Genomic DNA, 20,707 nt, shown 5'->3' on the forward strand with positions numbered 1-20,707 from the left:
ACTTCATTGGATGATTGAGACATAGCTCCCTTTTCCACTTACAGAAAGGGAGCTACTGTGCAAATCTGAGAAAAACTTCGGATGTTATTGATGTTATTTTTGTACTCTTAATTTATTTTCCCTCTTTCTCCTCCCTTACAGACTTTCCTCTTATGCTCTCTACTTTTCTTCCTGTGTTCATTGCAACCAGTCCTTATTCTAACTGTAATAATGACAATATAACAATAATAGCTAAACAATAATTAATGCTTTAAGACAAAAATCCAAAGACGTGATAATACTTTAACCATATGACCTACAAAAATAAGCGCTACTGTTTACTTGACGATGTATTGCTGTTTTTAAAGAAGGAAGGAGTCCCTATATCTAAGCTACTGTTTTCTGCCTCTCATAAGCACACTGGAGACTGTAACCAAAACCCCAAACTAGAGCCATGGCAGTCTGTAATATAGCGGTTAAAGAGTTTTACTTCTCTTAAGAAATGTTGCAGTTTATTTTTCTTTCTTTTTTACCATAGTGTTGAACTTCAGCCCTTAAGGATGTCCAGTTTGCTGCTAATGTACTGTAGTTTCTAATGATACTGTAGAAAGATGCATGCTCTGATCGCTTTACCACTAGGCTTTAATGACTACAAACTGTAATGATACCTGTGATGCTGTTGATAAACTGCTCCTCTGTTATTCTGTTGTAAACAAATGGATTTGTGGGGCTCAATTCCATCAGGTTTGTTTTTCAGTATCCTAATAATTACCCCGACTCTGAAGAAAAAAATGGCTTTCGTAGTACCAGAAATATTTTTTCAAGCTTCAGTTTTAGAGAAACCTGCTTAGGGCATTAATTTCCCAATACTTATGGAGATACTGCATAGCTATTTGAAGGAGTTCAGCCCCAAATCTTCCACTGGTATGGTGTCAGCCTTTCTGTGTTGCAATGTCTCTAGTCCATTTGTCCATCGAAAACAGCTTCGCTGAACTTGTCTCAGACTGACATCACAACCAACTTTCCAAAGGATGTGGACTGACTTACTCTGTCATGCTTTGTTCCTAAACTAACCAATGTTTACGACAATACCAATGAGCTTTCTTCTGTACAGAAATGTGCATTCCAAATACCACAAAGGCAGTTTTTTTGTATACTGATTATTTAAAATTTAATTTCTGTCATATTCTCTTGATCTTATTGACTGTAAGATGTACATATTGGGGTCCTCTATGGTGAAGGGACTCTGTTATCCTTACTGTAGGTAAAACTCTTGTTTTCATTTTTTTCTGGATATGTTGTTGCCATAGTGATGACCAAAAAGATACCTGTGATGTGCACCTGTCCTTATGTCCTGCTCCAGTGGTTTAGTGCGTCTCTATACTGTCCCTCCCCAAGTTCTCCCCTACTGGTGTGTGTTTCTGTTCCTTCCCCTTCCCATACTCCACTGAGCTAAATAAAGTCTGCTTTGGTGCATGCTCTGGTCTCATCCCTTGTCTCACCAAGAGAAGCCATTTTGTGAATGTTGTGGTATGAGAGGGTGTCTGCCTGTTATGCGTGTTTCATATTCCAGGTTGTATGTTGTGTGTGTCTGTCTGGAAGGCTTTTGATGTGCAACCTTGTGTGTGTGTGTGTGTGTGAGCCTGTGAGAGAGTGTGTGTGTAACACAGCAGTGTGTGGAAGGCGTTTGGTGAATGGAGCCATGACCTCTGGGGTCACTTCATTAATTACATCTCTGACATTCAGCCAGATGAGTTTCCTTTGTGACTAAATGATATGATGAATATTAACGACCTCGGATGAATTACACTGCTGCTTCTGCTGCTGCTGATGATAATGTGTTTTACGACTCTGGGAGAGAGGGGAGTAAAATTGCACACTACAGCACATTTAGAGCACGCAGATTCTCATATGCAACATTTCAAAGACCACAGTGTAGGTTGGTAGAGCAGATTTTATTATTTTGTTCTCTTTTGTGTAAAACTTTCCAGTAGTTGATCAGACAACTTGCCAGAGAGGAAAAACTACAATAGAAGAATGCGTCGTTCAGAGTCTCAAGCGCAAACTGGTATCTGCTCCTTGTTCTCAAGCAGCAAGCCATTCATTTAACCATTATACATGAATGCGACAACAGAGGAAACAGTTTTGATATTGGTTGCAGGGAACGGACAAACAGATACGTGTGGAGAACAATAGCAAATGAACCACAGAAGAGGGCTTGAGATAGCTTCGTAGCTGATGATAGCCATCTTAGAAAGTCATCCTGATAAAGTGATCCCCAACCATTTCTCCTTCTCCCTGTCCTCCCCCTCTTAATCAAATGAGTACTGTGCAGCTGGTGGGGTTGCGGCAAAAAGGGGTACGAGTGTCTGTGCAGAGGAGGGGGGCTTTGAGGGGGGGGCTTTGAGGGATGGCGTGAAATTATTGCCTGCTGGTGTATATGTGACGCTGGGGGTAGAAGAGGAGAGTAGGGGATTGGGCTGGGGCTGGGGGGGGTGTAATGTCATTGCCTGCTGGTGTATCAGTAGTGGGGCTCATTTAGATTTAGATTGGTTATGTGAGGAGAGAGCTGAAAGGCCAGCTCATGTTTATGCATGAATCCCAAAGCATGCTGCTGTGGTGGAGCCCCGAGTTAAAGAGACAGAGCTAAAATACATTCACACATTTAGACACAGCTCTGGTTCTTTGGATAAGGCTTCAGTCGAAGCGATGCTTTGCTATCAGATACATTTCAATCAGTTGTGCGTGTGTTGGCCTGTTTGTGACGTAGTGTATGCAGGTAGATTACATCTGTTTCCAAATGAACATCATGCTGCTTCTATTAATCTAAAAAATGGAGATCTAATTTTAGTTTTAAAATCCCACAGCCCGACTGTGTCCTGAAGATTGCTTTGGTATCTTCTACAGCTGATGCAGAGCTACACACAGTACAGGGGTGCTTCCCACCTTACACTCACTCACTCACACACGCACACACACACTGAGAGAGTAATCAGTAAATGTCTTTGAAGGAGAGTTTGTTCAGCACTTCATCAGGTATAAAGTGGTTTTTATTTGGAAATGTGGTCCCTATCCATCTTTTAAATGACTTTTTAATGGTCGTCACACCATCCTAATCAATCATGTAGCAGAGCTAGCCTGCAAGCGCAAATACACTCTATTTATAATTCCTACATTCTGCTGAAAAACTGACACTCTCTGCCTTCTTAGTGCCGTAAACGGGCAGAAATATTAGTGAAATTGTCTTTCAGATATTGTGGAAACATTAGAAAGACTTCCTATACCGATCACCAACAACCCAGATATGAGGTACCCTTTGAAAACTGTCTTTATATTATAAAATTGCGCTCTCTAAACCTGTAGAAATGTTGGATATAATAGCTTTTTAAAAATACTGCTGTTTATTGTCATTCTTGGTCTCCACATTCAGGCCCACACTTTTGTTATGACCTCCTCACCATCCCCCATCCACTGTGCAACCCCCCCACCTTCAGTACTTTACATCTATAATGAGATACAAATACGCATCAGCAGGACAGTGTCTACGCCACGCGTCACTGTGTGAATATTACTCACACTTATTAGCTGGATTATGTTAATCTTTACACTCTCTGCTCACAGACAACAGACTCCCCATGATATGGGGGTGGTCACGGCAGTAAGCGTGTGCTGTCGCGTGTGTACGTGTGTGTGTATGGCTGTGTGGCTGTATGTGTGTGTTGAAGTGATTGCCATGTTGTCAAACTGATCTGCATGTGAAAGGGCGGTCTAATTACATCACTTATGCAAATAAGAAATGCACATATGCATGCACATACATACACACCACTGACAGCTTACTACTGAGGTCAAAAAGACAGTGTGAGCTATTCTCTTATTGACTAACACGAGGTGGCATCACCACCTGTCAGAGATAGACAAGTCATGACAAAATACAGAGAAGTTACAAAGGATGTTTTGACACACTCCTTCAGATAAATTACATAAAAAAAAAGTGGATGGGTCAAGCTCACAGTAGACTAAAGCACTTAAACGGTTATTGGAAAATGTCCGACCGCATATTCACTGATTATTCTTTGTTCAGACTGAAACATTGATAGTATCCCTGTTGGAATGATTGATTGAGTCTGACACATTTTAATTACGCCCAAATTAAATGAATTGGCTGGCGGACTATAAAACATTGCTGTTTAATAACGAGCCCCACCATTTGCCTTTTTTTCCCCCCCTTGCTTCATCCAATCCCATTTTGGCTGCCTGTACCAAATAACCTCTCTCCATTTAATGATATGCAAATGAATTTTCATGAACCCCGTGATCCCATGCGATGATTAAACTGAGATGACATTAGCTGCCATGCTGCTGCCACTGTCAGTGTATCTGTGCCTCCTTTCTCTCTTCCAATCTCAACCATCTTTCTTCGTATCCACGACAACGGCCAACTGGTGATATTAAGGGTTTCATTGTCACAGTTCCCTTATGAATTTTCTTTGTGAGAGATAACATTCCGCGTATCCAGTGTTATTTCAGAGAAGTTTTTCCAATGGCAACAGAGATGGAGCAATAGTGCGGAAAATGATTGTTCTCACACCACGTGTGGTAGTGGTACACTGAAGACGTACATGTCACAACAACGTACAAATATTGTAAGGCAGTAGCACCGTACAGACGATTTTGGTAACCTTCCACAACTCTTCATTTTCCACCTCCAGTGCTCCCCTCCCACCGTTCCGTTTCAGTCTGGATCCAACTCCACCTCTGCTGTCGTTTATTGTACTCCATTTGCATAATGAAGCCCGGGCTTAATTAAGATCCCTCTGGAGTCTGGAGCCAAGGATGAAGGAAAGAAGGACGAGGAGAAAGGGAGGGGGGATCCGGCGTTCCTTAGCTTATCCGCACGTGTCCAAATAGGAGGCACAATTTAAGGGGGGAGTAAAGCGTTGACGAGCGATTAAATCGCTAATTATGATCGGCTGTTAGAATTAGTGTGTGGCTGTTAATTAGCTGCAGATGAGATGCCCAGACAGTTGCCCGCCCCTGACGTCTGCAGCACCCTCCCTGACTGGCAATAGAGAAACACAGCTTGACACCCTGGAGATGATGCCAACACATCCCTCCCTTTAACACACACAGCAGTCTGAGGGGATATCCCTTTAAGAATGTCCCAGGTGTGCATGTGCAGGAAAGAGGCTCTTCATCATCCTTGTCCACCCACTCCCACTGTTCTTCGTTAAGCACAAAATTCCCATTTTTTTCTTCTTCTTAATCCTTTATTCATTTTGCTCATTATTCCTCTTCTTCCACATACTCTTTCTTCCTGTTGGAATGGTATGATCCCTCGTAGGTCTTTGTAATGGGCAGCAGTTTCCATCCAGTGCAGCAATTGGCACTGAGCAGGGTTGGCATCGAGGAAATGTTTTTTTTCCCAATACTTGGTTGACATGGTTGAATTTGGCTCTGGTTCAAACCTTCTGCTACTGTTTTGTGTCGGCATTTACTACGCTTTTTATACAGTTTCTGGTGGCGCCCGCGAATGCCTCCCTGTTTGCGTTTGGCATGATGCCATCCCTGTTCCTGTTATCTCCCTTGAGGGGATGCCATCGCCAAAACATTTAAGGCATCCAAAATATCCTGTTCACCGTATGGAGGTTTGTGTTCGCAAATGCGTGCGTTATGTTGGCTTGGCAGCATGCCATCTTTCCGCTCGTGCCCTTGCAGCCCCTGAAAAAATGCCAACACAGAATCGCTGGCAACCGTTGCCTGGGCACCTCTTCTTGGCTTTGTCCAAGCAAACAAACGGCGATTAGCAGCAAATCCTTAGAGGTGAGTCCCCTTGTCTTTGGCTAAGACAGTTCTCGGCGACCGCTTTGACCGCTCCGGGTACGCCACAACTGCAAGCTGGCATGGCGCCCGCTGGCTGGCACGCTGTGGCTGGCATTGAGCGAAAGAAGATTTGAAAAATGAATGGAATGTCGGATTTTCCACCAATATTTTTCTTCGTATGATCAACGGTCATCACCAAAGTTACACTTTCATAGTATCATCCATTTTTCTCATTCTGTGCTTCCCATCATCCAGCGACATCTGAGTCATCATGTTTCTCCTGGCATCTTGCTCACTTCTATGCTCTGCTGATATTTTCTATATCTTCCTTTTCTCTGCCCGCTCTGCTGTTCGTATCGCCCCATTTTGCCTGTGCCAAGGTGGCGCCATGGTAGCAGTATGGAGGTCTGTTTCTCTTCCTCTTTTATTCTTATTCTCCTCACCCCTACGCCCATGCCCATGCCCGCCCCCGCTCAAGTCCTGACTGGATGGCACTGTGCCAACCTGCCACCGCCATCGCTCTCATTTGTAGCTCATCCCTCCGTTGCCCTTCCCCCTGTCTCTACATTTCCATCCCTCTCTCTTCTCCTCATTTCATTCATCCACTTTCTGAATCATTTACCCTCTGTGTGTATGAAATGCTGCATTTGTAAATTTACACAACATTAGTTAATTGACAAATACACAACTTTTCATTTCTCAAATGCGCGCCGCAAATCGGCGGTCTTTGTTTTCATTGGGAAGACTTTTTCGGCACCTAAAGGAATGCTCAGAGTTAAAGCCCTGTCTGCAATCACCTCAGCAGTTACTTATTCCACCGAGACAATAGAGAAAGACGAAGAGAGCCCTGAATTTAGATAAAGCTTGTGTTGTTTTAATTAACTTTTACCAACCCCCATCATGTGTGCTTTTTATTCATCTCTAAGAGCCTTATGCAGGTTGTTCTTGTTCAGTCACATACTATACATCAATACAATTGATCCGACTATCACTAAAATCTACTGCGTACCATTGACCTTGCCCTCTTTTCCTAAAATGACCCTTGTTTCTTTTACCTCCTTTTTCAAATATCTTGTGTCAAACAAAAGCTGCCAGTGGTGGTGTAGCCATTAAGAAAATACTCTCATTAGTACACAAAACATAATGAATATGTAAATGATGTGTGTAATTTATGCATGGGCTAAGAGACTTGTTCTCTTTTCAGTCCTCCATTGTTATTATTCTATGTTTATCCTTTTTCCTTAAAACTTAACACTCTTATGCCATTTTTACTCTTTTTTTAGACCAACTACTATGAATTAATCTCTCGGGGGGTTTCTTGAGGTCTCCCGGTTATCTCTTTTATTTTGTGTTTATTACACATTTATCCTCACCTTTAACCATGGTTTGTAGTTTATAATTGCCTCTCAGAATTTCTCTGTTTGCTTCTTCCTGCTCACAGTCTCCTCTCCAAAAACAAACCCTGCAGTGACGCATTAAACCAACAACTGAGTGTTTGAACAAGGTCTTTCTTCCAGGAATATGAATACTGAATAATCTTTCAACTAAATCACATCCACACTAGACTGTGTTGCATGCTGTATTTTGTCTTTGTGACTGTGTTGATCTTAATGTGTGATCCAAACTGTGTGGTAAATTCAAGCTTACCCTGATAGACGGTGAGTAGCCTTGCTCCTGTCTAGGATAAACACCTATAATACTCTGGCTCCCTTGGCAATCACCATAGCAACAAACCATGGTACCCACGTGAGTTGCATAATAAGATATTCGCCAAGACCACGGACCATAAAGCGGTGACAAACTAGACGCCTGCAACAATGAATGCAGAAAATAAGCATTCAAATGCCAAACTTATCAATAGGCTTGCATCACATAACAAACACTGTCAGATGCTCATACACCTTCTCTCTGTCTCTCCAGACCTTAACAGGTGCTGATGAGCCACAGTCAATGATTGTAATGAGCTATCGATCACCGTGGGAAAACCGAGGGACAGAGAGGGGTGAGGGAGGTAGGGGGAACCAGAGGACACGCACACAAACAGAAGGAGGTGGACTGCCAGGAAGAAAAAAAAATTCAAATGAACTTAATGGAGACAAGCTACTGAAGACAGGGTATCAATACTTGCTTTAATCAAGTCCTTATCTCCTATTGTTCTGCTTAAAATAGAATGTATGGGGAGGTGCTTTTTGCCAGGGCAGGTTGAATGGAAGTGTTCAACTGAGAGCAGCTTCTTGACGGGCTGATCTGCTCAGGATGACCATGCAGACATGGTTGTCAAGACTGGGTTCAGATGCCAGTGAATGGCACTGACGCAGTATCTCTATTTTCCTCTTTTTGTGCTGTGTGCATGGAGTGGAGGCAGACAGCTTTAGGGAAGGGGGAGGTGCGTGTGTGTGTGTGTGTGTGTGTGTGTGTGTGTGTGTGTGTGTGTGTGTGTGTGGTGTGTGTTGGCTGGCGTTTCAGATAATGAAATGCAGCAGGGAACAAAGAGCTGGGGGCCCCTATTCTCCGTGCTGCAGCTTCATTTTCACTCCCGTCAGTCTATGATTCTTCCATACCCTCTTTCTTGTGTACGTGTATGTGTGTGTGTGTTTATGTTTGTATGAGCAGTTTGTTGTCTGTTCCAGTGTCCCCTCCTCCTCCTGTTAGTATTCTGCATGGCAGATCCCCCTAATGTAATAACTGTGTCTGCATGTCTAATTTACAGCAGGAGAGAGTAAATAGCCTGTGGTTAATTACAGTACGTGTGTGTGTGTGTGTATGTGTGTGCGTCTATGCATGCGTCTACATGCGCGTGGGTGTGTCAGAATGATTTATGAGTTGCAAATAGCTACACCAGTGGCCCGTTTCTCCTCACTTAGTTTTTAATCTGTCTTTCCATTAATTTTCCTGGAGACGTTATTATGGTTTTATAACAGTGTGCACGACGATGCACATGTGAGTGCACATGTGTGTTAATGAGACAAAGGTGTGGACATTTTGTGAGGATCGAGGCCATTTGAGCACCTGAGCTGTACTTTGCTTTTCTCTCTCTTCAGACCTCTCCATTTCCCTCCCTTCCTTTTCTCTTTTTCTCTTTTCCTGTGCTTCATTCACCCTCGTCATTGAGAGCCACAATGAACACAGATCTTTATTGACAGTACACCGTAGAACATGGAAACAGCAGGTCAATCCGTTTAGCCCAAGGGCCGATACACCAATTCACCAATTTGTCAGTGTTAGTTTGAGAGAGAAAAGCAGCTAATCTCTCCTCTCTGCTCTCTATTGATCACACACTTAGACTCCACTTCTCTGTCTAAACACTATTGATTCTCTCTCTCTCTCTCAATCTCTTTCTCTCTCTCCCTCTTTTTCTGTCTTGCTCTCACCACATACCATAGCTCTCAACACATCTTCCCTTCATACACTCCGAATTCTTTCTCTCAGATAAAAGCTTGAATAATGGAGACAGCATGTCCTTGGTTTATACATGAAGCCTAAAGTCATACTTTAGATGAATACTTGAGAACATGAACAAATACGGCTTTGCTTCATTTCAGTACTAAAGTATTATAACCAGAGCTTATAAACTATACAAAGCATTTCAGATTTTGGTCCACAAATGTGTCATATTATTGTTCCCTACTGCGTACATTCAAAAGCGTATGCATGGTCTCATTAAATAAATCAATTACTTAGCAACCCCTCTACAGCTTGAATACAGGTACACTGTCTCCTGGCTTTGTTTATCAGTCTCACATCACAGGCTGAATTTGAAAAGGACTACATTCCTGTCAAGATGAAGGCTACACAAAAAACATAGAACGATTATCTTAAGGACGATGACCCCTCTTCCTTTTCACATCAATCCAAATTGACCAGAAGATCTCTATTTGATTGGACTTAGCTTGTGTGGGCCCTTGTCATGACACATTTTAGTTGAGCCCTACTCTACCATTTCAGTGTATTCATGATTGCACTGTAGATGAAACAGGGAGGAAGAGAGAGAGACACATGTGACGAAATTGGAAAATCCTGGAGCATTTGTCATATATTCAACCCTCTAACCTAATGTCAAATTAATGAAATATAAACAGGGAATCCCAAATGTTACTCAGATGCTGTGACAAAAACAGACAGGCACCCATGGGTTTCACTATCTTACCCCCCCCTAACTCTTATTTATTAGACTGCTACGACCCCTACAGGTGAGATTAATCCATTACAAACCTTTCACTTTGCATGTTACAAAACACCAACACATGGCTTGTGTAACTCAAAACCAGCTGTTTGATAACCTGTACTGAGGAGCAGGTTTAGGACGTGGGGTGCACTGTGTGGTAACTCTATGCACTAGATGATTATTCACAACTTAACGTTACCTTACATTTGAAGATGACTCCTCCGTCGGCTGCTTGTGAAGACAGTAAAGTGTTGGTGAGAACGACGTTGAGGGAGGTGCTGGCTGGTCGAGAGGATCCAGAGGGGGTGTTTGCGGTGTGTGTGTCCGCTCTGGGGCACCAGGAGACCCGGTCACAGTTCCTGTCCCTCATCCATCCTCTGTCCACGGCCAACAGCTCCCTGCACTCCACCCTCACCTCCATCTACAAGGAATATTTCTCCAGGGTCAGTGTCTGTTTATTAAGTACTTATACATGTATGTCACTTTATGACAAAACGTTTGTAATGTTTTAAGATTTAAAAAAAAAAAGTGTTTTCAACATCTTATGAAAGGGCATCTGTGTTTTTTTTTTGTTTTTTTTAAATGTGTATAAACTTACTTACCCATCTGAACTCTTGACAACTACGAAACGCCAAAAAGACTCAAAATGAGCCAAATGTACAGTACCAGTCAAAGGTTTGGACACAGCTTCTCATTCAACTACTTTGAAGAATCTAAAATATAAAACATATTCTGGTTTGTTGAGCATTTGTTTGTTTACCACATAATTCCACATGTGTTCCTTCATAGTTTGGATGTCTTCAATATTAATCTACAATGTAGAAAAAAATAAATAAAGAAATAAAGAAAAACCATTGAATGAGAAGGTGTGTCCAAACCTTTGCCTGGTACTGTATGTGTGGTGGCAGCAGCTCCTCCCTAATGACAACGTACAATTACAACCAAGCAGTGTTCTTGTAATATCATGAGAAAAGAAAAGAAAAATGTCACTAATCAATAAACTGATCAACTGCACACCCAGGTGTTTTCACTTATTCTGGCTGATAAGACATCTGCTGCTCTTGAGGGTTCTGATAAGAAATAATGTCATAAAAACAAACAAATCAATTAATAGATCTTTTTAATTAATAGTTCTGGCCCTAATGGCAAAGATGTAAGTTGTTTTGCTCTTACAGGTGGAACAAAGTCATTAGTGGAGTCTGAGAGATGTCCACCAGACACAGTCTGTACACACACACACCCACACAATGCTGAGAGGAAGTGTAACCAGCTTAAATAATAGAAAACACCTCAGTGGATGTATTAGGAGTACGTAGGGCTTTTAAGTAACACTTATTTGTCACATCCACAATCATACATAGTACATACAGCGTGTAGTGAAATTATTTTGTGTCCAGCTCCTGAAAGCAACTAACAAGTGCATAGTTTTTGCGAAAACACCAACCCTGGTGTTTGGTCTCATAAGGCACACAGGTTTTAACTGCAACAACTTGCTCTCTTGCTCTTGTAATGCTTGTTGCTATTTTCACATGTTGCAAACAGTACATTTTTCATTTCCACCCTAATGACTATATGCAGTTGTTTTATAATTAATTACAATAATGGATTGTCCTAATTCAATTGTAGACCGTAGATGATGAACTGGAATGTGCAATGGCACTCTCTCTACTGGAAATGAAAGATCACCAGCTGTCGACACCCAGCCAAGAGTCCAGACGACAGCAACCTGGAAACAGACCGAATCAAATGATCTCTGTATCTCAGCAACAGGGAAGCAGCCACACCCAGCTAGCAGATGTAGTTGCCAGGAGAAAAACCAACAACTCACCACAAGCTGGACCCTGGGTCAAAGATGGCCCACCACAGACAACCCCAAAACCTGAGCTTCAGAAAAGCACCCATGCTGACAAATATGTAAAGGAGACACCAGGAACAAGTCAGACTGTGTGTGTCTCCAGACTGTCTGGCTCAATTTCCAAACAAGACACGGTTAAAGAAAGGGACAAAAGGACAGACGAGGCAGATTTGAATCTATCAGAGAAACCAAAACGCTCTAAGAACAGGCGACAGCGGCGTAAAGGCGCCGGCCAGCAGGTTGTGGGTTTGCCCTGTTCTCCATCAGCTCTGCCACCGGTTCTGCTGTGGTTCAGGAGGGACCTGAGACTTTGGGACAACCCTGCTCTCATCTGCTCCTTGGAGGTTGGTGCATCTGTCATCCCTGTCTTCATCTGGAGCCCTGAGGAGGAGGAGGGACCTGGGATCACGGTGGCTATGGGCGGAGCTTGTAAGTTCACAAAGAAAATAGTGATTATTGGCAATTGTTGTCAAAGCAAAATGCATCACTGCTCCTTGTGGTTGCTGGACTCACCAAATAACTTCTCATATAGAACTAAAGCTTAATATATTTACAAGTCTCCTGACTGTTGTCCAATCTCACCGTTTCTTTTTCAACAGGTAAATACTGGCTTCATCAAGCTTTGTCTTGTTTCTCTTCATCTCTGGAGCGCATTGGCAGCCATCTTGTCTTCTTTGAGGCAAATAGATCTTCTTTGCATACCCTTAAGGAGCTAGTAAAGGAGACGGGGGCGAGAACTGTCTTGGCTAACGCCCTCTATGAGCCTTGGCTGAAGGAGAGGGATGATGAGGTGGTGTCAGCCCTTCAGAAAGATGGTGTTGAATGCAGGGTGTTCCACTCGTACTGTCTAAGAGACCCTTACTCTGTCAGCACGGAGGGTGTTGGACTCAGAGGTTAGTCACAACAAAATGAATTTGGTGTTTGCTTAAATATTTGTAGTTAATATCGTAGCTTAAAAAATGTTCACTAATACAAGCCGATTAGAAAGAAGTTAATTTGGTGGTGAACTCCTGTTTTTTCTTCTTTTGATTTAGGAATAGGTTCAGTGTCTCACTTCATGAACTGCTGTAAACAGAACCCAGGGTCTGCGTTAGGGGCCCCCCTGGACCCTCCTGTATCTCTCCCCACAACTGCCCACTGGCCTCAGGGTGTTTCTCTGGGCACGCTGGGCCTGGCACGCATGCCCCGCAGGAAGGATGGCACGACGGTCAGTAACCACGGCAGAGCAGCCCTGCAGGGCCGAGCTGTAGTCCAGTGTACAAATACGATTAGGTCATGAATGGGTGCATTACTGCATGTCATCCCCTATTTCTCTCCCCCGCCTTTCCTGTCTCTTTTTCAGCTATCCCTAACCAATAAAGCAGAAATGATGGAAAAATAAAGATTAGGTTAGATCATGAAGTCCTAAAAAAAAAAATCTTTGTTCATTTTGGCTTTCAGATTGACTGGGCAGCTAACATCCGAGAATCTTGGGACTTCAGTGAGGAAGGCGCGTGTGCCCGGCTAGAGACCTTTCTGAATGATGGTGAGACGCCTTGCGTGCACTTTGTAAACATACCTGTGTTTGAAAGAATGTTAATAAGTGTGACATTGATCTTACAGTATCATATGATTCTTCCATGTATCCAAGGTGTGTATAGATATGAAAAAGAGTCCGGCAGGGCAGATGCCCCAAACACCAGCTGTTTGTCTCCCTACCTTCACTTTGGTCAGCTCAGTCCACGCTGGTTATTGTGGGATGCCAAAGGGGCACACTGTCGACCCCCAAAGTTCCAACGCAAACTGGCCTGGAGAGATTTGGCTTACTGGCAGCTGACATTGTTTCCTGACCTTCCCTGGGAATCCCTCAGACCTCCATATAAGGTAGAAATTGGCTACAGACATGTTGATGACACATTCAAATTTACTATAAGTGTTACTCATAAATGCAAAGAAAGAAATATGTAAAGTTGAACTACCCTTCACTTTCTTCATCTTTAATGAAAAGCAAATATCACATAATGAAGAAGTGTTTTTATTACAAAGCATTATTCATCCACTGGTATTTGCAGGCTCTGCGGTGGAGCAGTGATCGTGGCCACCTGAAGGCCTGGCAGCGGGGGAAAACAGGTTACCCTCTGGTGGACGCCGCCATGAGGCAGCTGTGGCTGACAGGCTGGATGAACAACTACATGAGACATGTGGTGGCGTCTTTTCTGATAGCATATCTCTATCTGCCCTGGCAAGAAGGTTATCGCTGGTTCCAGGTGAGACGTGCATGTATAAAGGCACAAAATGCACTTGCATAGATATCACAAAGCAACAACACACAGTATATTGGGTGCTACTTACTGACTGTGTCCAACATTTACATGTGTTTAGGACACCTTAGTGGATGCTGATGTTGCCATAGATGCTATGATGTGGCAGAATGGGGGCATGTGTGGTTTGGATCACTGGAACTTCGTCATGCACCCCGTCGATGCAGCAATGACCTGTGACCCCAACGGCAGCTATGTCAGGAAATGGTGTCCTGAACTTGCAGATCTGCCTGATGAGCTTATTCACAAACCCTGGAAATGTCCCGCGTCCATGCTTCGACGTACAGGTGAGAAAGTTATCATGCACAGTCTCAAAAAAGACTGGTTTGGAAACATGCTACCTACCAGTTACACTTACACACCTTAACATACAATTCTCCTTTCTCTGCTATGCTCACTGCTTAGGTGTGGTCTTTGGCCAGACTTATCCTGAGCGAATAGTTACAGACCTGGAGGAGCGGAGGAATCATTCCCTTCAAGATGTAGCTCTGGTGCGAAAAGAGTTTGGACAGTATGTGGACAAGCGTTCAGGCTGTGATTTGGTGCCTCTGCCCCCACGCCTCGTGTCTGAGGCTCTGGGCTTATCAAACAGGGATGGTGGTGTGGTAACAGAAGGGAAGCAGTTCCTGTTACCCGTTATCACACGCATGGAATTCAAACACCAGCTGGAAGATCCGGACGCAGACGCCGCCTCAAATCCCTACAACGCTGTTCTTAAAGGATACGTGAGCCGCAAGAGGGATGAGACCATTGCCTTCCTGAATGAGAGAGACTTTACGGCCAGTGTGTTGTATGAGGGAGTTCAGAGAATGGAGAGGCTGGAGAGCGATCATCGCAGAATCGAGGGACTCCCTCGGCCTCCTGCACCTCGGGGCAGAGCCAGACAAACTCCAACAGCCAAGGACAGGTTTTCTGTGTTACCTGGAGGGGCGGTCTCCTCCGTCAGGTGACCCAGAGATCAAGATGGAAAGTTTGCAGGTTCCAAGTTACCGGACAGTTACTAGACGTGAAATGCAAAAGTACAAAATGTTACAGGATAGTCTTTAAGTGCAAAGATGAGGAAATAACTAATTATACACTGGACTGTGGATAGATAGTGTTGAGACAAAGTTTGCAAGAGGGTTTCAGAATGCTCACTGATTCTAAATGGTTCATTTAGTGTTCAGCAAATTCACTCCAATCTGAGGTTTGTTACACATAAATATACACTGTAGCGTTTGAGTCGTAAGTGGAGAAAAAGGGCATTTGGGTGACTCAAACTTTTAAGAGATGCAAATGATTAAATATGCAAATATAATGTGAAATGATGTGAGGCTCTGACAGTGTCAAGCTTATTGCCTTTTCAATACTTGTGTAATGTCAAAGATCTTGTGTAGTCACATGACTGACACTATGTGACAAGCAGTATTTTTCTTTTCTTTTAATACTGCCCACTTTTATAAAAAGGACAAAGAAAACACAATGTCTCAGGAAATGTTTATTTTCTAATTTAAATGTCCCATGTCTACATTATTTAGCGGTCATACATGCAGTGGAGACCAACATTATTATTGATACCATGAATACAGAAGTGCTTTTTAAAGTTTAACAATGTCCTACAACAGAGATTCAAGTTTTCCTTTGAATGAAATGTATACAAACTGCTCTATTGACTCAGTCTCTTCTGTTTGGGGATTTTGAGGCAGCAAAACCTCAACACTGGATGTTTAGACAGCGAAGGTTCACAGGTCCCCTAAAGTCAGTCTTTAACAGTAGATAAAGGATTCCTAAAGTCCACAGCTTTACAACACTGGCAGGTCAGCATTCTGGGGCTCTTGAGCTCCACTGGTGGATGCTAAGCAAAGCGTTGTAGTTGACACAGGCACAACTTGTGGATCTTCCTGCCAGTAGTGTTTTGAAAAGGAGAAGGGGCTCATAGCATTTATTAGGTGGTGTTAGGTTAGTCCTCAATGGAGCGGATGTATCTTTCATAGGCTGCTTCATCCATTAGAGTATCAAGCTCTGCAGGGTTGCCAATGGTCATCTTCACCAGCCAACCTATATTGAAGAGGTTAAAATCAGGTTAAGCTGTGCTTTTAGGACAATTTCTGCATACTTTAGCTCATTTAGCACAAGTCAAATATTTTTGATAACACAGCCCCCGTCTTTTTAAAGCAGTCATTGACTTCCTTTGCTCATTACAGTATGGAGATTGAATTAAGCAATCGATCACAGTGAAAATGTTTGCCTTTATTGTTGACAAAGTTACATTTTCAATGCACAGTAAGTCCGTTATGGGTAAATTTAAAATTCTGCAGTGCCTTGTCATGCAGCGATAATGTTTTTCTAACGTCAGGAAAAAAGCAATGTTCTGTGTGATGGATTACTATATCAACCAAACTTTTAAGTCTCTAAGTAGAGTAGTATTTTTTTTAATATCTTTCGACATAGAGAATGGGGTAAGACATCACAACAAAATAACTGATTTTACAAGGTACAAGATATAAAGCAGGCTTTATCTCCTTAATCCCACAGTGGCTGCCTTCTATGTTATGTTACACCACTGCCATCTACTGTCCAAAAAAGAATAAAGCTAGTGAGCAGTTTCCTTAAGCTTCACAGGCCATTACTGTGTATCAGAATGGTTGGTAAAACTGAGAACAGTTCATCAGTACATATGTATTCTTTTTTTAATCAATGGCACTTTACAGTTTCTAAAGTCAAAGGCAAGGCGATGCATATGAAACTTCTCCTCAGTGTACCAACTCTAAACACTGAACAAATTTAACATGATGTACACTCATCTGCAGTTATATTTTTTAGAAGCCAAACAAAGATTTCGTAAATGTACAAATCGCAAAAATGACCTTAGGACTCCAGAGTGTTGTTAACATAGTCGAACATACACATAGTATACTACATAGACTTGACTATGTGTTGCTATGTGTGTGCTTACCATCTTTGTAGCAAGATTTGTTCACCAAACCAGGATTGTCTGCCAGGAGTGTATTAACCTCTACGACTTCTCCAGTCAAAGGGGAATAAAGCTCACTGGCAGCCTTCACACTTTCAAGAGCTCCAAACTCATCTGTGACAGTAGATGTTAGAAATAGAAACAAGTGCATTTATATACAAGTTAGGTCATTTCAGAATTGCAACTACACAGACAGCACAGGCAAATATTGCAAGGATATGTTGACATCAACCGAGGTAGATGATTTGTGGCATGGTGACAATTTATGCGTTCGCAAAAACACCAGTGTGACAAGCTTCATTTATTATACTACCAAAGGCATTTTTGTTTTAATTATATATGAAAGTAGCCAAGCAATCGCCTGTTTCTAAACACAACAACATCTGAGGGAAAAATGATGACGCTTTCGCTTTAAAATGCAAAATCAATTATTTCGATTATTATTATTTAGATAGCTTTGCTTTGTAAGGCCTGCTGTGTTTGGGAAAAAAGGCACACTAAATATATTGAGCATTTTTCAGACGTATGCTCTTGAACCAACAGGCAAAATAACCCAAACTTATCTGCATTTCATTTTTTAACTAAGATGAACTAAAATAAGATTTGTAATACTGTCAAATAATCAGGTTTCCAAGCCTTTGCATTGAAAGCATTGCCATCTTACAGTCATCTATTAAGTAACGACTGTGGTGATACTCACTAAATAAGATACTCAATCATTAACATGTCGATCAATAACGCGGAGGAATCATTGTTTGTTTTGCCCACAAGTCAGATACCTTTAGAAATAAATAATACATCATTGTATTGTAAACATCAAACCATGGGAAAACCAAGCATTCAAACTTTAAAACGATATTCAGGTAATCAAAAAATTACAAAAGTATCAAATTGATGTCATATTAGTTTTTGTCAACAGTTTGAATGTTCTCCACCGGGCCATTAAATAGGATGCAACAGGTTTTATTGATTTATTCATAATATTAGTTTACATACAGTACCAGTCAAAAGTTTGGACACATTCAATGGTTTTCTACATTGTAGATTAATATTGAAGACATCCAAACTATGAAGAAACACATATGGAATTATGTGGTAAACAAACAAATGCTCAACAAACCAGAATATGTTTTATAGTTTATATTCTTCAGTAGTTGAATGAGAAGGTGTGTCCAAACTTGTGACTGGTCCTGTATGTGTACTGTTAGCCTGAGCCACACTGCTTCATACCTTGCTGAGCCAGCTGTGTTCCCACCTCTGGTAGTCCACAGTAAACTACATCTCCCAGAGCCTCCTGCAAGCGTCAACAAGCAAGGTCAAAGACAGTTAGCAAAGAGGATTGACTTGTTGTGTGCTCCTGCAAGCAACGTACATGTGGGTGAGTTTGCGCTTGTCTGTGTGCACTAAACGCAGGGAGGGAACTTACTTGCGCAAACTTGCTGATACCGACAGTCCCAACCCCGTCGTCTTCTACTCGGATCCATTCGTGCTTGTCTGTGAATTTAAGTGCTGCAAAATAACACAACAGACTCAGACCACATGCATCCTCCCACCGGTAGAGTGTGGGGCATTTTTAGTAATGTATGACAACCAGAATAAACACAGATAGACGTGCAGCAGCGTCGTCAGCGTCCGCGTCCTTTTCTCTAGCTAATGTTACCCTCTAGCAAGCGAACATGTGAGCTAACCTGCAACAATACAACCCACCCACGGGGGGCAATACCTGCTGTTAATCGACAGGAAGTGGCTAGTGTTCTTCCAAAGTAAGGTGGAGATGCCAGCCGCAACGGTGGAAGTGTTGCCGAGCGGGTAAGTAAAGGCAAAACTGTGAAAAAGTTGGAAGACAGGGAGCGGACTAGCCCACAGGCGGCCATCTTTGTCGCGTACTGATGAGAGCGACGGGTTCTTCTTCGTGGATCTGCACTCCGCCGATCTTCTTCTTCTCTGCTGGTTAATCAGTAGCTGGCGCCCCTAGTGTTGGGTTGATATTACTACTACCTCACCGTCCTGAATAAATCAGTCATCTGTTTTAAATCACTTCTTAAAACACATTTTTACAGAATGGCTTTTATGTGTTTTAATGTTTCGTTTTATTTGGTTTTTACTATTTTATCTTATATTCGTTTACTATTTTATGTTTATCTATTTCACTTGATTTTATTTATTTTGTTCGTTTATTTGATTGTCACTTGTTATTTCATTTCATTTCTTAGTTTAGTTTTTATCCTAACGATTGTTTTTAATGTTTCATCTATTGCACTGTTTTGCTGCCTTGTCTGTCGAAGCACTTTGTAAACTTTGTTTTTTAAAGGTGCTATATAAATAAAGTTATTATTATTATTATTATTATGGGTTAGGGTTACCAAACCAAGCTGACCAAACATCTTCTGCCTTCTCCACAACCGACACACTCCAGTATACTGTTTAATCATGGTACATGACATGACAATGTTCACAAAGACAGGTTGGAGGAGGAGGTTCTGTTTAACTCATGAATATATTGCTATGAGCCATAAGGCATTTCATATTATTGCCACCATGGACCAGGACTGTGTTTAGTGTACACACTTCAGACGTTTGAATGTTTAAACAGCTTCATATGTGGAATTCAAGGATATCAGCTCCCCAGTCCAACCTCACAACGCACTATTCTAACTTTTCCCATGATAATCTTGGGTCAAACTATACTGAACCAAAATTTCCAAACTGTCTCTACATTTTTTCCATACAGTATCAAATTACTTATGCTAATTGTCTTTCTTGTGAAGAACATTGCTTGTATTATTTCTAGTGACAACGTATTACAACCATGTGTCCCACTCACAATACAACATTTATATCTTCTCAACAATTTATGTTTTGCATGACCCAAATGTCTCCCTCTTTTCCATAACACCCCATCACGCGCAAATTATTACCTTCCAAATAACATGCAAATAATTATCTCCCAATATCTAATGATACATTCTCAAAAATATAATCTATCCTAATTAAGATAGTATAGGACTTATGTCACTCCCCTTAGGTGTCTCATTTTCTACCTCTCACTGATTGGATATTTAGTTACTTTTACCTGGAAAGATCTCTTATTTTATAATTCCCAAATAAAACCTTTCCACTCCAGTTCCCATAAAGGGTAACTAAATCAGAATCCTCTCCTTTAGTAGCATTTTATTCATCTTTTTCACATCATAGAATGCTGCAGCTACCATTTATTTATCATACTTATAATGAATTAAACCCTTCTGCACGTATATGTTTTAATGCAATAAATCATATTTCATCCTCTCCTTGCGTCATTCCACCTTTAGTAAGCGCCTTTTTTAACTGGATGAATGTTACATAAGACTGGATAATTGTCACTACCTACGGTTTCATGTCTCATCTAACAAATCTCCTATTACCTGACCATTGTCATCAGTTTTCTCACTCCACCACAACGTGTTATGTGCACTGAAGTCCCCAAACCACACAATGCAAGCCCTACTTTGCTACCTAAGGACCATCCTGTTGTTGTGCCAAATACTATTCATTTCAACATTTGCATTCTGTGAGCAAAACCATCATCATCTTCAGTCTAAATATCACAGCAAAAAGCTGTTTGATAGGCGTACCGCTTCGCTGTTATTTTT

The 20,707-nt window shown here is 41.8% G+C and overlaps 2 protein-coding genes across 2 annotated transcripts; one reads left to right on the forward strand and one right to left on the reverse strand.

Moving 5' to 3' along the window:
• Positions 1-10,179: 10,179 nt before the first annotated feature.
• si:ch1073-390k14.1 (deoxyribodipyrimidine photo-lyase) lies at positions 10,180-15,072 on the forward strand. The gene is made up of 10 exons (XM_054619514.1): positions 10,180-10,410; positions 11,594-11,928; positions 11,977-12,251; positions 12,422-12,715; positions 12,857-13,029; positions 13,263-13,347; positions 13,453-13,685; positions 13,874-14,068; positions 14,184-14,409; positions 14,528-15,072. Exons 1-10 carry the CDS (start codon positions 10,180-10,182, stop codon positions 15,070-15,072), a joined length of 2,592 nt encoding a protein of 863 aa, XP_054475489.1.
• A 519-nt stretch (positions 15,073-15,591) lies between these two features.
• On the reverse strand, positions 15,592-19,014 carry LOC129108404 (glycine cleavage system H protein, mitochondrial-like). The gene is made up of 5 exons (XM_054620203.1): positions 18,799-19,014; positions 18,502-18,584; positions 18,306-18,369; positions 17,058-17,189; positions 15,592-16,159 (listed from the first exon to the last, which is right to left on the reverse strand). Exons 1-5 carry the CDS (start codon positions 18,947-18,949, stop codon positions 16,062-16,064), a joined length of 528 nt encoding a protein of 175 aa, XP_054476178.1. The 5' UTR covers positions 18,950-19,014; the 3' UTR covers positions 15,592-16,061.
• Between the last annotated feature and the right edge of the window lie 1,693 nt (positions 19,015-20,707).

Source organism: Anoplopoma fimbria, chromosome 19 (genome assembly GCF_027596085.1).
Source record: "Anoplopoma fimbria isolate UVic2021 breed Golden Eagle Sablefish chromosome 19, Afim_UVic_2022, whole genome shotgun sequence".
In the NCBI taxonomy this organism is placed as follows: Eukaryota; Metazoa; Chordata; class Actinopteri; order Perciformes; family Anoplopomatidae; genus Anoplopoma; species Anoplopoma fimbria.